A 15,056-nucleotide genomic window follows, 5' to 3' on the forward strand; every position below is an offset into this window, starting at 1 on the left:
GCCTACATGGTCGTTTAAAATACTTTAACTTTATTAAAAGAGCAACTATACAGGGTGATTCAAAAAGGACTTTACAGCTTTGAAAATTCATATAAACCTTATTAAACAAGGCACAGAGCTGGTTTTGGTGTTGTTTTAAAGGAAAACACTTCAAGTTTTTTGACCTTAAACTAAAGATATTCTATGTGACTTCCGTTGGATTTGGGGAAAAATATTACTTAGGTATGAAAAAATAGTGAAAACCCGTAAAAATTTGAGAGAAATTTACAAAATTTTGAAATTAGGGCGTTTTTTGACGGTGAAGGAGTGCGATACACCCACTTCTAGATGTGCTAGGGAGTTGAAATTATTGAAATTAGTGAAGTCCACACTTGTAGTTCTTGGTCCCAAACCACCCATAAAATTCCAAAAAGTCGCATTTTCAAATTTTAACCCCCCAAAAATCCAAAATGGCGGACCTCTGAAAACGACAAAACACGTTTTTTTCAAACGGCTATGGCTCGAAAACGGTAAGAGCTAGAAAAGATTTCAGGAAAAAACGTAGGTTCGGAATTAAATTTCCTACAAGACACGTAATATGCATTTTTCGAAAATCGCACTCCTTCACCGTCAAAAAACGCCCTACTTTCAAAATTTGTAAATTTCTCTCAAATTTTTACGGGTTTTCACTATTTTTTCATACCTAAATAATTATTTTCCCCAAATCCAACGGAAGTCACATAGAACATCTTTAGTTAAGGGTAAAAAAACTTGAAGTGTTTTCCTTTAAAACAACACCAAAATCAGCTCTGTACCTTGTTTAATAAGATTTATATGAATTTTCAAAGTTGTAAAGTCCTTTTTGAATCGCCCTGTATTGCCATTTCAAAGAGATGGGCTTATGGTATTCCAAAAAGTTATCCATAAGCTGAACACAAATTTAAACAATTGTTTTGTTTTTGTGTGGGTATATAAAGATAACACTTTTTTAATATTGCTCGAATTTCAAGATGTCAATATGATCGACTGAACATAGCAAAAATCCTCGATCTAATTCTGTAATGCCTTCAACAGGTAAGCAAGGGATCAGCGTTCCGGCAATTCAACTCTCGTCTTCATCGAATTCCTCTCCCTGGCTGCAAGAAGTTTCTCTTCGGCACCGACGCCTACTGGGAGTGCGCAATCCGCCACCTGACCATGACTATCTACCATCCGGTAGGCACCTGCAAGATGGGACCCACCGGGGACCCTGAGGCCGTCGTCGACCCGAGACTCCGCGTCCACGGCATCACCAACCTCCGTGTGATCGATGCCTCCATCATGCCGGAGATCGTCAGCGGCAACACCAACGCTCCGACCATCATGATCGGGGAGAAGGGAGCTGACATGATCAAGGAAGACTGGCTCAGCGGTCGGCGCTGGGACTACAGGGGAGGTTGACAAAAACTCATTGGCTTCTCATTAAAAACCTTGAGAATGGACAAATCTTGAGATGGTTGTCCAATGTTGTCTGAAAACTAAACCGGAGCAATGTTTATGGGTAGAGTTTGATGAGATAGGAAAAACACTGTCTCATCTCGTTACGATTCGATGGCGGAAATGTTTAGCCACTGCCAATAACCTCAACCAAGGAACAAGGAAACAAGAGTATTTAGCCATCCTTATTAGGATAGTTTTAAATATTAGATCATCTGGACAGCATAGATAATGTTGTCTAAAAATGTCCTATAGGATCGTATTAAATATGAAATTGTGGCAGAAGGTTCTAATATGACAATTCAGAAATTGTTGACTACATATAATGATGTTTATTAATAATGATAAATCATTGAGAAAACTGCCATAAACCTAGCTATTGTAACCCCCATTGCCAAAAAAGGTTAATTATTTCACATAAAGCCAAATGTCTGTAAACTATACACATTCATTAATTCTCAGTTGAACTTAATCAAAACGAGACTCAGAACCTGGAAACACGTCCACTTATGCCAATATATTTTTCGTAACGGTTTTTGCCATATAACGGTTAAGTTCGATGAATTGGTGAATATATCACTACATGTGATACTGGACATTTAGTGGAAAACATAAGGAATAATATGCCAAACTACACTGAGCGGACCATACGCACAAATATGTTTTGAACGTGCCATAGCACCAAACATGTTAAAAGAATGGTGATTCATACATGAGATTAAATTAGAAATGTTCAATCGCTCCATGGTGCTGATAACATAATATACCAACAAGGTGTATGGATTTTCACGAATATTATACATTACCAGCCAAGTTTGAGTGTTGGCCACATATTGATCCATAAACAACACGACTCTTGGTTCCTACAGGAATGTATGACTCATAAAACATAACAGATTAAATATCAAATTAAAAGACTACTTGAACGAACTGGTTCTAAATAACGAATGGATAACCATAATACACGGGAATGTAATTTGTTACGTGGACTAAGTTGTCGGTATTTTCCATAGTGAGTAAAATTCAGTTTTAGATAATTGCATTACTATTACTTGGTGATCATTTTTAAACGTTCTATTCATTTTTCTCAGGGTCAATAACTTATAATATATTCTGAACAGAATTGAGAATCTAAATTAAACGAATGGACTAAATTTATTAGATAAGTAATTTGTACATTCTATGTAACTATATGTACTGTATTCAATGATAAAACAAAATAACTAGTGTTGATGTATATCTAGTCAATACTTTATGTGAAAAGTGGCGAAATTACCTTAGTAGTTCTGGATAAGGAGATTGATAGCATCTTAAATAAGATAATATTGTAATAAATGTTGTTTTAGGCTAAAAAATTGCGGGTTTTTATTTCCAACTATTGTAGTACAAAATTAAATACCCCCGCCGCAGCAAACCTGTCGTCTAAGCGAATTTCCATTTGGCCGAATTGATTTTCAATTGATCTATTTAAATAACATAGATTTAACAATACAAGGTTTAACGAGTACCTAGGTTTGCTGCTACAAGGAAACTAATAAAGTAGTGTGTTTTAGTAAAATATTTATAGCTTACTATAAAATGAATAAATTTGCCAAGTTTGATCAAAATATATCCATAAACAAGCAAACTACAACATTTTACAATATTCTCCATAAGAATAACATGGGAATTTTAAATTTACCATTTTTTTAGTTTTCTCCGTAACCAATAACCGTACAAAAACACTTTGATATACTGAATTGTTTGTTTTTTTAAGCTCTTTAAGAAGGTTTAGAGAAAAATTGGGAAATTTTGTGTTTTGAGGGTAAGAAGTGAGAAAAACCAATTTTTACCCCATAAAACCCCCCATAAAACCCTGTTCCCATAGTCCGATCATGCTGGATCGCGAACTCATTCAAGTTTATCCCGCCTTACACCTTCAAACCAAAATTCATCAAAATCGGATAAAAATTACTCAAGTTATCGTGTTCACGGACACATATATATATAAATCTATATATATATATATATATATATATATATATATATAAACATTTGAACGAATGGTGTTTTTGGCCTCTGGGGACATTAAAATGAAAAAGTAAATCGGTCCCGGGCCTAAGTCTTACCATGAGACCTACGGTAATAGCTACTTCCCTATAGGGAAATTCGCTAATACACGTTTCAACAATTCAAAAATAAAAACTATACAAGTATGTTTCGTGAAGTAAAATATGAATAAATACAGGGTGACACAAAGGAACCGGACGTTTTTTAAACAGCTGTTTTATTGTTGTTGCACGTGGTAGGAAGATTGAAGTTATGTCATTACCTTCAGTGAGGCTTGCCATTTTTGTTGAAATGGCTCAGTGGACCCTAGACCATCGCGTTTTCGCATACAATACTTTAGTCCGAAATGTTGAATCCGTCGTCAAATCCAGCGGGAATTTACAACATTCTAATATTGAACGCCATGGAACGGTTCCAAGCCGAAATACACTATTAAGATGGGTTTCAGGGTTCCGAACAACTGGGAATATAACAAGAAAGCAACCACCAGGCCTTGTTAGAACTTCGAGAACACCCGAAAACATCGCCAGAGTGAGAGCAGTATTGAATGAATGTTTCCTAACAAGGTGATTTCTCGCTTTGGTGACATGCCGTGGCCGCCAAGATCATCTGGCTTGTCCACTAGTGATTAAATCCTTTAGGGGTTTCTTAAGGAGCGTGTCCATGCTCACAAACCACGCACTCTAGAGGATTGGAAGTTTGCAATCACAGAGGATATCAATGGCATTCAACCTCCTTACCCGAGTTTCAGAAGATTTTCAGACCAGAATACACATTTGTAGATAAGTACATGGCAGCCGTATGCATGACGTCAATTTCAAAAAATGACGGTTTTGTAACAAATGGCAAATGTTTACCTCACTATGTACAGTATTAAAACCAGTTTATTCCTTTTAACTACTGTGTACTACTTATTTAAAAAACGTCCGGTTCCTTTGTGTCACCCTGTATAAACATAAATAAAGAAAATGGCGACTCAAATCAGCAGAATAATAAAACAAAAGACCAGAAGACCAATATACCCAACATCCCCAAAACGCTCATCGATGGAGATTGTAAATTATGAGCACCAACTCTCTCCCTTCGAAGTACAAGACCAAATGATCCTCAACAAAGTCTACCATTTCATCTACGCTATAAGACTTGATACAGTAGAGATAAGAAGTACATAGAGGAACTAGTAAAGAAAGTCAAGAATCTCATGAACAGAGGGTTAAATATATCTCCAAGAGAAAGGGAGAGTGTTAAATGACAGCAATTACAAACCAAACAGAGCTTGGTTTACAACAACAGCTATGCAGCAGCATATATGCATATATGTTGTAGTACTAACACCCAGTAACATATTACCCAGCATATTACCCTTTGGAGAGACTGGAGACAGGACCATTGAACGAACCATTAACCATCAGGACAGTGCCAAGGTACGAGAGTTGGATAAAGAAGACCTCACTAATTCAACACAAAAGGATGAAACCAAAAATGTCAGATTCAATTTCCCAAAAGATAAAGAAACTGTAAGATAGTTTTTTATTTATTTACTCAGTACACGTACGATAAATGGCATTTTTTTTTTTTTAAATTGGTACAGTATGGTAATGTATAAGATAAATATTTTAATAATAATAGTTGCATAAATAGATATAACAATACTGCTTTGTTGAATAAATACTACAAATATGTAATAGAACGTACCCACTATACGAGTATGCTGTGTGAATTGAATATTATATTATTAATACAGTATATATAAAGCAGTTCATGTCTTTAATGTAGATGAAGGTAGCAAATTGAAGCCAGTAAAGAATAATGCGAAGAAAGAATTCAATTTCATGTCAATCCATCGACGGATCTAAACAACTTGCAGGAGCAGCTAGTCCTCCTTGCCATACGATGATGGTACACTGCGCTCTTACACCATCCGTGGAGCAGACGGAGGGTAGAACTGTGTTTGAGAAAGGAGACAGCCAAGAACTTGCAGACAAAGAATCAATCCGAAGCAAAAACAAGCCAGATGGTACACTGCGCTCTTACACCATCCATGGAGCAGACGGAGGGTAGAACTGTGTTTGAGAAAGGAGACAGCCACGAACTTGCAGACAAAGAATCAATCCGAAGCAAAAACAAGCCAGATGGTACACTGCGCTCTTACACCATCCATGGAGCAGACAGAGGGTAGAACTGTGTTTGAGAAAGGAGACAGCCACGAACTTGCAGACAAAGAATCAATCCGAAGCAAAAACAAGCCAGATGGTACACTGCGCTCTAACACCATCCATGGAGCAGACAGAGGGTAGAACTGTGTTTGAGAAAGGAGACAACCACGAACTTGCAGACAAAGAATCAATCCGAAGCAAAAACAAGCCAGATGGTACACTGCGCTCTTACACCATCCATGGAGCAGACGGAGGGTAGAACTGTGTTTGAGAAAGGAGACAGCCACGAACTTGCAGACAAAGAATCAATCCGAAGCAAAAACAAGCCAGATGGTACACTGCGCTCTTACACCATCCATGGAGCAGACAGAGGGTAGAACTGTGTTTGAGAAAGGAGACAGCCACGAACTAGCAGACAAAGAATCAATCCGAAGCAAAAACAAGCCAGATGGTACACTGCGCTCTAACACCATCCATGGAGCAGACAGAGGGTAGAACTGTGTTTGAGAAAGGAGACAACCACGAACTTGCAGACAAATACACCATCCATGGAGCAGACAGAGGGTAGAACTGTGTTTGAGAAAGGAGACAACCACGAACTTGCAGACAAATACACCATCCATGGAGCAGACAGAGGGTAGAACTGTGTTTGAGAAAGGAGACAGCCACGAACTTGCAGACAAAGAATCAATCCGAAGCAAAAACAAGCCAGATGGTACACTGCGCTCTAACACCATCCGTGGAGCAGACGGAGGGTAGAACTGTGTTTGAGAAAGGAGACAGCCACGAACTTGCAGACAAAGAATCAATCCGAAGAAAAAACATGCCAGATGGTACACTGCGCTCTTACACCATCCATGGAGCAGACAGAGGGTAGAACTGTGTTTGAGAAAGGAGACAGCCACGAACTTGCAGACAAAGAATCAATCCGAAGCAGAAACAAGCCAGATTTACTGAATACAATAGAACATTGTTGTAAAGGAATTACGAGGAAGATCAGTGGAGAGAGGAATATTGGAAATCATGTACCAAATGTGAGACAACCAACTGCATTGAAGAATAGCACCACATTAACAAACAGTAAAGAAAAACATACAAAGTCAAGATTACCAATTCCTGCGGCAAGACAGGGATTCTTATGTAACAATAAAAAGGTAATAAAGTCTCAATATGCAAGTTACTTTCGACCGGACACTGCGCCTCTATATAAAGATAGCGTTAAAAAGAAAACTCCAGTTAATAGATTACAGCAACAAGAACAAACTCTGTTCAAAAACCTTTAAACTACTAGACGAATATAAAGGACGTCAAAATATGACGAATGAACAATCAAACAGACCCAGAATGTAGAACGTATTTGTTTCGTGAACTAAGACAAATTCTTCAGAAATGTCCAAGAAAAGCCATCATAAAGCAATACCCGACAACGAATCTGTTGATTCAGACGATGATGTTTATAACGAAACACTGTCAAAGAGCCCAGGACGTCGCAATATTACTTGAAATACGGATAATTTATAATTATAGTACAAAAATAAATATCACATACTGTTTCGTTGAAAAAATAATACAAATATGTAATAAAACATAAACACTATTCTAGTATGTTGTGTGAATTAAAAAATGAAAATATATACAATTATTGTTGATGTCTTAAATGTAGATGAAGGTAGCAAATTGACGCCAATAACGAATAATGTGAAGGAAGAATTCAATATCAAATCAAATAAACCATTTTAACGGAACGCTAATAACATTAATACTAACATTAGTTGATTATTTTGAAGATAACATATATGCAGAATTCATGTGAAATGATTCAAAGCAAATAATAACTCTTTCATAACATTTGTTTATTAACACATAAATGCTATATCCAATTGCAATATTAAAAATATACTAAATCATGCGGACAAATCGACAGATAAAGATTGCGTTGAAAGAAAAACTCTAGTTAATATAGTACAGCAACAAACCGTTCAAAAACCTTGAAACACTAGACGAATGCAAATTCTATTTAGATGATATTTAAATATTTCATACGATTGACCAAAACATAAATAAAGAAAGTGACGATTAAAATCAGCAGAATTATACAACAAAAGACCAGAAGACCAATATCAATGAAGAACAATATAAGAGATGTTTGTAATTAGCCACCCACACGGTAGCGACGACTCCGAGGTGTCAATAAGCTATATGGAAATGAGAACGCCAACATTCCTGCGAGTACCAAAGTAGCCTAGTCATATAGGTAAAAATAACACTCTCTCTATCTGGAAATAATTCCCTGAATAAGGAAACCTTGCAATGTATAGTACATGCACCCAGTAACAACTTATTAAAAATCAACATTCGTATATTTTGTGTTACGGCCGCCATCTTGGAAAATGGCGGCCAATTTTCACTTTTAGCGAATTTACCATATAGAGTTCAAGCTATTGCTGTAGTACGCATTGTAAAACTGGGACCTGGGACCGATTTACTTTTTCCCTTTTAGGTCCCCAGTAGCCAAAAACACTATACGTTCAAATTCATATATATGATTATATATACATGTACATATATACTTATATATTTATAAATATTGCATATTATAGACTAATATAAGCTAATTCCGCTCATTGAAGTCCTGGACCTGGAACCGATTTACTTTTTCCTTTTCAGATCCCAAAAGGCAAAAAACTCCATACGTTCAAATTGATATATATTAATATATATATATATAAGTGTAATTATATATGTGTGTTCGTTAGCTCAATAACTCGAGAAAAAATGGTCCGATTTTGATGAAATTCAAGACGAACGTGTAAACCAAAATTTGTTCGAACGGGTTCGCGAACCAGCATCATCGAACTATGGGTACGAGGGTTTCTGTGAGGTTTCACGGGGTAAAATAGTTTTTCCCCATTTCTGACCATTTACACATAGAATTTTTCAATATATTCTTCTCTTTGAGCTACTGAAACGGGGAATAAATAAATTATATCACTAATATTATGAAGTCTAAAAAGTCCACTCTCCAAAAAAAGTGTTCAAGCTTAATAAATGAACAAAAACACAACAGAAACAGCAATCTTACATGAGATTCTACCCTGGCAAAAAAGCACAGTTTGACAATTTTATTAATGCTGAATGAGCAATTAAAGCCATCCCAGATTAAGATAACCGCAATTCCGCTCGTGTAATAGTGACTAATAAATTAAATAGGATACATGATAATGCAAAATCAACCTCACACTCGGTTAATATACATAAGAATTAGACATTAGCTCTAAGTAGTATTGAGGAGAAGCTAAATTTATTACCGTCTTGTTATGCAAAGCTGATAAGGGCAATGCAGCAGTACTAATCTGCATAGATGATTATAATAACAAAGTCAACGATTTCATCCAGAGTAATGGTGTAATAGAATTGAAAAAAGATCCTACTAACAATTATCAGAAGACAATAAGGAAAACTATAAACAGTAGCAGGAGGAAATAAAACGCCTTCGTGTTATGAACCCCAACGCACCAATGTTACGAGGGTTGCCTAAAGTACATAAGGGAGGCACCCGAATAAGACCACTGGTCGATTACACGTCAGCCCCAACAGCCAACAAATAGTTCTACATAATAGTTACAGCCTTATCAACACCTATGATTTTATCGACAAAGCCAAAAATGTACAAGTAAACCCTCATGATTTACTAGTTTCATTCGATAGCCTATACGGAATCTCTTTAATAATGTCCCTGTCGACCAAACTCTAGACATAGTCAAAGACCACCTGAACAAAGATAACTGAATTACTAACTTTGTTAAAAGCAGTACTTAAACAATATTATTTCAAAATCATTAATAAATATTACAATCAACCAAATGGCCTAGCAATGGGCTCTCCTTTATCAAGTTTACTCGCCAACGTATATCTGAACCATATTGAAAATAAGTATATATTCTCAGACCTAAACAAACAGAAAAACTAGATAATAGAATATCACTGTTATGTTGATGACACTATTTTTATTTTCAAGGGTAACACAAGACAGCTCGACCTCTTGCACAAATTCCTCAACAATATAGCGCCTGATTTGAAGTTTACTATGGATACTGGGCAATCAAGTAAAATATATTTCCTGGACATCACAATAGAAAAGATTGATAACAGATTAGATTTTAGTATATATAGAAAGCCTACTACGTTAAACCAAACCATCCCCAGCACTTCTTACCACCCCGTATCACACAAACTAGCCGCCTACAATAGCATGGTATATCGCCTATTAAATGTACCAATGACGGAACAGAACTGCAATAGAGAACTCAAAGTCATCAAGCAAATCGCTCTATCTAATGGGTATGACATTAGAATAATCGATAACTTAGTAAAGAAGAACAAAAATAAAGAAAATCAAAATCAGAATTTAACCCAGCATAACAAAAAAATCGTCTGCGTAGATTATTCTCAACCCCTGCAACACTGCCTAAAGAATGTGTTGAAAAAGCGTGGAACTAAACTAGATTTCTGAGCAGCAATAAAGTTATAAAAACGTAAAAACCTAAGATTAATAAAAATAAAGCTAACCAATCAGTAAAGAGGTGTCTTGCAAGACTCTAGTGGCATAGACAAAACAAGAATTTTGTTTAAGTTTTTGTATCAAAACCAAATAAACTTAAACGAATGATGGCTATCATGAAATATCATCAACACTTTAAAAGGTTGAAGGAAACAATGCATTATTGTTCTATGATGGACAGGATTCAATATTTGTAGACACCACAGAGTCTTTCGAAGGATGTTTGTCGACTTCACTGCATCAAATAAGTATTAGATTAATTGTAATATTTTTAATATAGTGTATAATATGTTTATTATCAATGAACGTGCCAACTTATCTCTTTCTTGCTTTTTCTACCAGCAATAAACGTACCGAAGTTAAAAAGATATCAAATACCACTTATAGTAATAAAAACAAATAACCAACTTTAAGGTAAAAGTGTGAGGGAATGAAGGTTCCATTTTCGCTTATATAAATTATAGCCTAAGTCTACTAAGCCTGACACAGAGTTAATAAACCTTTGAGAATTAATGCAGGCTACGTGAGTCTGAAGAAGGAATAAAAGTTGACATTTGTGATCATGCTAAGAAGATTAACAACGTGTAGCATGTTACTGTGCTAGAGCAGGATTCAATCCCTGAATTCAAGGTAGAGCAAGATTATTAATTTTACATTACTTCCAGTTAAACTCAAGATAAACTACGGAATAAGGTTTCTTAGCCAACAGAAAAATAAATGTCTCTCAAGACTCTCATAATATGAATAAAAAGAATAAGATCTTCATGCAAACAATATAATTCAGTTAAATGGAGAAGATGAAGAGGATCACGCAATGTGATTGATGCTTCGCCTAATGAAGATTCTCAAATTAACATAAATAACAGCCGAAGACACACAAAAGATTTTACCACAAGAAATTGAAATTGAGTAATACTCAAATGTAGCAAATTGGTTGGTAACTCTATAGAAAAAGATGGTATATAGGGGTTGCAACAAGTGGTTGAGATTGAATATAAGCAACCCATAACAGTTGCCTTTTTATTCTCGTCAATCAGTGGTACAAAACAAAATTTCCATTTTTTACCAGGAAACAAACATAAATCCAATTTGAAAACCAAAAATGTCAGATTTAACTTTTAAAAAAATATATAAAAACTGTTATATAATAAAAAAAAAATTTTATAGATATAATGTACAGCAAAAGCTACTTTACAATAGTATTATGACATCGGAACAGTATGGTGATGTGTAATAGATATAAGCTAGGCATTTATAATAGTAATACAAATAATAACAATACTTTTTGATAAATAAATAATGGATGAGATTGGACGTAAAATACTAGTAAGTTGCGTGAATGGAATATGAATGTGAATATATAACAGATGGTGTCTTTGATGTGGATAAAGGTAGCTGATTGAAGCCAGTAACGAATAATGCGAAGGAAGAGTTCAAAATCAAATCAGATAAACCATTTTTACGAATTGAAATACAGCTTGATAGAGAAAATTTGCTACTGAAATTGATCTAAACTTATTTTCAACCAATTAAAGAGAGACATGTCCAAAACGCTCAACGAAAAAGATTTGTAAATTATGAGCATCTGACCATCGAAGAACAAGACCAAATGATCCTCGACAAAGTCTACCATCTGATCTACGCCATAAACTTTGATCCAGTTGAGTTAGAAATACATAGAGGAACTGGTAAAGAAAGTCAAGAGTCTCATGAACTGCGTGTAAAAGGAAAAGGACCTTGCCCATCAAATAAACAAATTTTACTGCAACCGGAAGACCAAAAAAATTTGTTTTTCTTTTATCTGCTTTATAGTTGATTATTTTGACGATAACATACATGCAGTTTCTATGTGGAATATAATAAAATTAAAATAAACATACAATTTTGCAATAACTTGATGCTAATCTTTTTTCTAATGCTTGATATTTTAAGATTCATAAATGGCGGTTAGTTGTGATTTTTTAAGGAGATATGTTAGATTAAACCCAATCAGGAAATGTAAATTCGCTTAGTCTGCAGGTTTGCTGCGCCGGCTGTATCTTGACCATATTTCACTAAACCTTGGAAATACAGAACTTTAGTCCAAACAATGGTAAAAGAACACACAAAAGTGCATCAGTCCATACTATATTCACGTTATCCCTCAAAGTTATTGAAAATCTTAAATCTAAATTTTATATTCTTATGTTATGACAAATGTATATATTTAATACTAAATTATTAAATATTTTTACTAAAATACACTTAATTATTTTCCCTGTTCAGCTTTACAGTCTTTATAGATACAATCTACTAGACATTGCATATTGAGTAGTTAAACTTATAAGATAGTAAATCAGGGCAAAGAAACATTATCTTTCAAAGATGTTGAAACATTAAATTTGTTAATTATTGTTTTGTTGTTAGTTCTAAAAGTCAATTGAATGTCGTGTTTCTTCAGCTCTTTCGTGAGCGCGTGTTGAATGAAATGGGAGTATTCCACACATACTATTTTTTTTTTCCTTTTGTAAATGATTATCTCCAAGCCTTTTGTTTTTCTTTTTAGTTATCAATCCACCAATCATGTTACTTTTATAACCAATAGCTACTACTGTATATGTTTAATTATATTAAGTTCCTTATTATAATTGTTGTCAGACAACGGTACATTTCACAATCTATACACCATAATGTTGTAAGCAGCAAATATTTGTGATGACGGATGATAAGACGTGTTGTGGATGGTTTGGTCGGAAGTGGTTGGTTTGTGATATATACTGAAGTCTCTAATCATCGTCTATTTTTTCAATAGTCAATTAAAAAAAAAAATATTTTATTTGCTTCTTCCGTTTCAATTGTGAATTTTAGGTTTGGCGTGATGCTGTTGGGGTATTTATGTAAGAAATCAAGTTGTCCAACATTTCCATTAAAACAAGAAAGGTGTCATCAACCAATGTTTATGGTTATACTATAATATTTTTTGTTTTCATTTGTTTTGGTCTGAGAGTATGAACTCATTTTCTATGTAGTTTAAATAAATATCAGCAAGTATACAGGATAAGGGGGAACCCATTGCTAGGCTCTTGGACTGTGAATAGTATTTATTGTCAAATTTAAAGTAGGTCTAATTCCGTTTGAGTACTTCTTTTGAAAGTGCTAAAAATTCATTGATTGCTTCTGGTAAGATGTTTGAGCTGGTTGTCAGGTGATTATTAACTAATTCTAAAGTTTTTTCAACCGAAACATTGGTTTATAAATTGACAATGTCAAATTAAATCAACAAATCATGCATCCTTACATATAAATCCTTTGTTTTATCAATAAAATCGTAGGTATTGCTTAACTGATATTATTCTAGAATTGTATCTGATTTCTTAAAATATTTTTTTCGCGACTGTGTAGGATGGTGCAGAGGTGTGGTCCACCAACGGTCTTGTAGGGAAGCCTTCCTTGTGCACTTTAGGCAATCCTCGCAACACTGGTGCAGTGGGGTTGGTAACCATCAGGCGCTTTATTTCCTCATTGCTAAAAACTACTTTACCATTAGGAACAAGTTTCCTGATTTTTCTCTGATATACTTCGGTGGAATTTTTTTTCATTTCTACAATCTTATCATTTTTATTTAACTCAATGAACTTATTGATATACTCTGATTTGCACATTATACCACTGGTATCGCATTTATCTGGTTCACATACCTTTATAAAAGCAGACGCAGAATTTTAAACGTAAAAATACAAATCCAGTTCATTTTCCTATATGTTCAGCGGCACATATAGGAAAATGTAAAGAAGTCGAAAACAATCAGAATTGCAGGATTCTTAGCTAAACATCAAACTTATGATAACATATACAACTACATATACAACTAATAATGATAACAAATGAATGACAAACAAATGAAACAAAAAATACAACAAACAACAAATGAAACAAATGAAACAAATGAATAACAAATGATAACTAATGATAACATATACAACTTATAGTGCACATTATTCGAAATCAAGGCTGGCACTTAAGATTATAGAAAAGAGAGGTTGAAAGACATCGCATTAAAATAAGAACAAGAAAACACAATATAAGGGACTCAAAACATTTACATACAAGGCTGAAATGAGGCAATTGAAACATCAAGTAGGGTAGTGGCCATAATTGTATTGAAGTTTAACAGAAATCAAACACCAGAACTCAAACGGGTAAAATTATTTTGAAAATCCATACAACAAGGATCTCATCACAATTCACTAGCCAGACATAGAGAGAAATAGATGAATACTTTTGTTTGAGGTTTTGTATGAAAACCAAATGAACCTAAACAAATGAGAGCTATCGTAAACGGTTCTAAACTCTTTAAAAAGTTGAAAAATACAATACAATTGATCTATAATAGACAGGATTGAATGTTTGTAGACACCAAAGAGTGTTTTGAAGGATGGCTATCTATGGTCCGTCTGAGTTCACTGCATCTTTGACTAAAGGTTGTTTTATATGTATTTGTATTAGATATATTCTATTATATTTAATATATATAATAAATGTTATCAGTGTGCATGCCAACTTATAGTCATAACTTTTCAACAACAATTAATGTACTGAAGATAAAAAGATATCTAGTACCATTATTGTAAATAGAAACAAAATACCATCCCAAGGTAAAAAGTATAAGGGCTGGGCGCTTCAATCTTTTCTTAAAAGATTTATAGCCTAAGCCTAAAGAGCGTGGCACAGACTGAGCAACTAACCGATTAATTTTATTAGAAAAATGGTAAATTCATTAAGGCTATGCGAGTCTGAAGAAGGAATTAAACTTGAAATTTGTGAACATGTCACGAAGATTAACAACGTGTTGCATG

General features: G+C 34.5%; 2 protein-coding genes across 2 annotated transcripts in view; one reads left to right on the forward strand and one right to left on the reverse strand.

The window, feature by feature from the left end:
* The window catches only part of LOC128997748 (glucose dehydrogenase [FAD, quinone]-like), a 48,306-nt gene extending 44,883 nt beyond the window's left edge, over positions 1-3,423 (forward strand). The window contains exon 9 of the mRNA XM_054423404.1: positions 1,054-3,423. Coding sequence (XP_054279379.1) covers positions 1,054-1,419 — 366 coding nt within the window. The 3' untranslated portion in view covers positions 1,420-3,423. The remainder of the gene's footprint in view (positions 1-1,053) is intronic.
* Positions 1-15,056, reverse strand: part of LOC128997751 (flotillin-2) — a 309,529-nt gene that overhangs the window by 211,379 nt on the left and 83,094 nt on the right. The window lies entirely within an intron of this gene.

This window comes from Macrosteles quadrilineatus, unplaced genomic scaffold, assembly GCF_028750875.1.
Source record: "Macrosteles quadrilineatus isolate MER2022 unplaced genomic scaffold, UCM_ALF_1.0 Scaffold_7__1_contigs__length_78375512, whole genome shotgun sequence".
Taxonomy (NCBI): Eukaryota; Metazoa; Arthropoda; class Insecta; order Hemiptera; family Cicadellidae; genus Macrosteles; species Macrosteles quadrilineatus.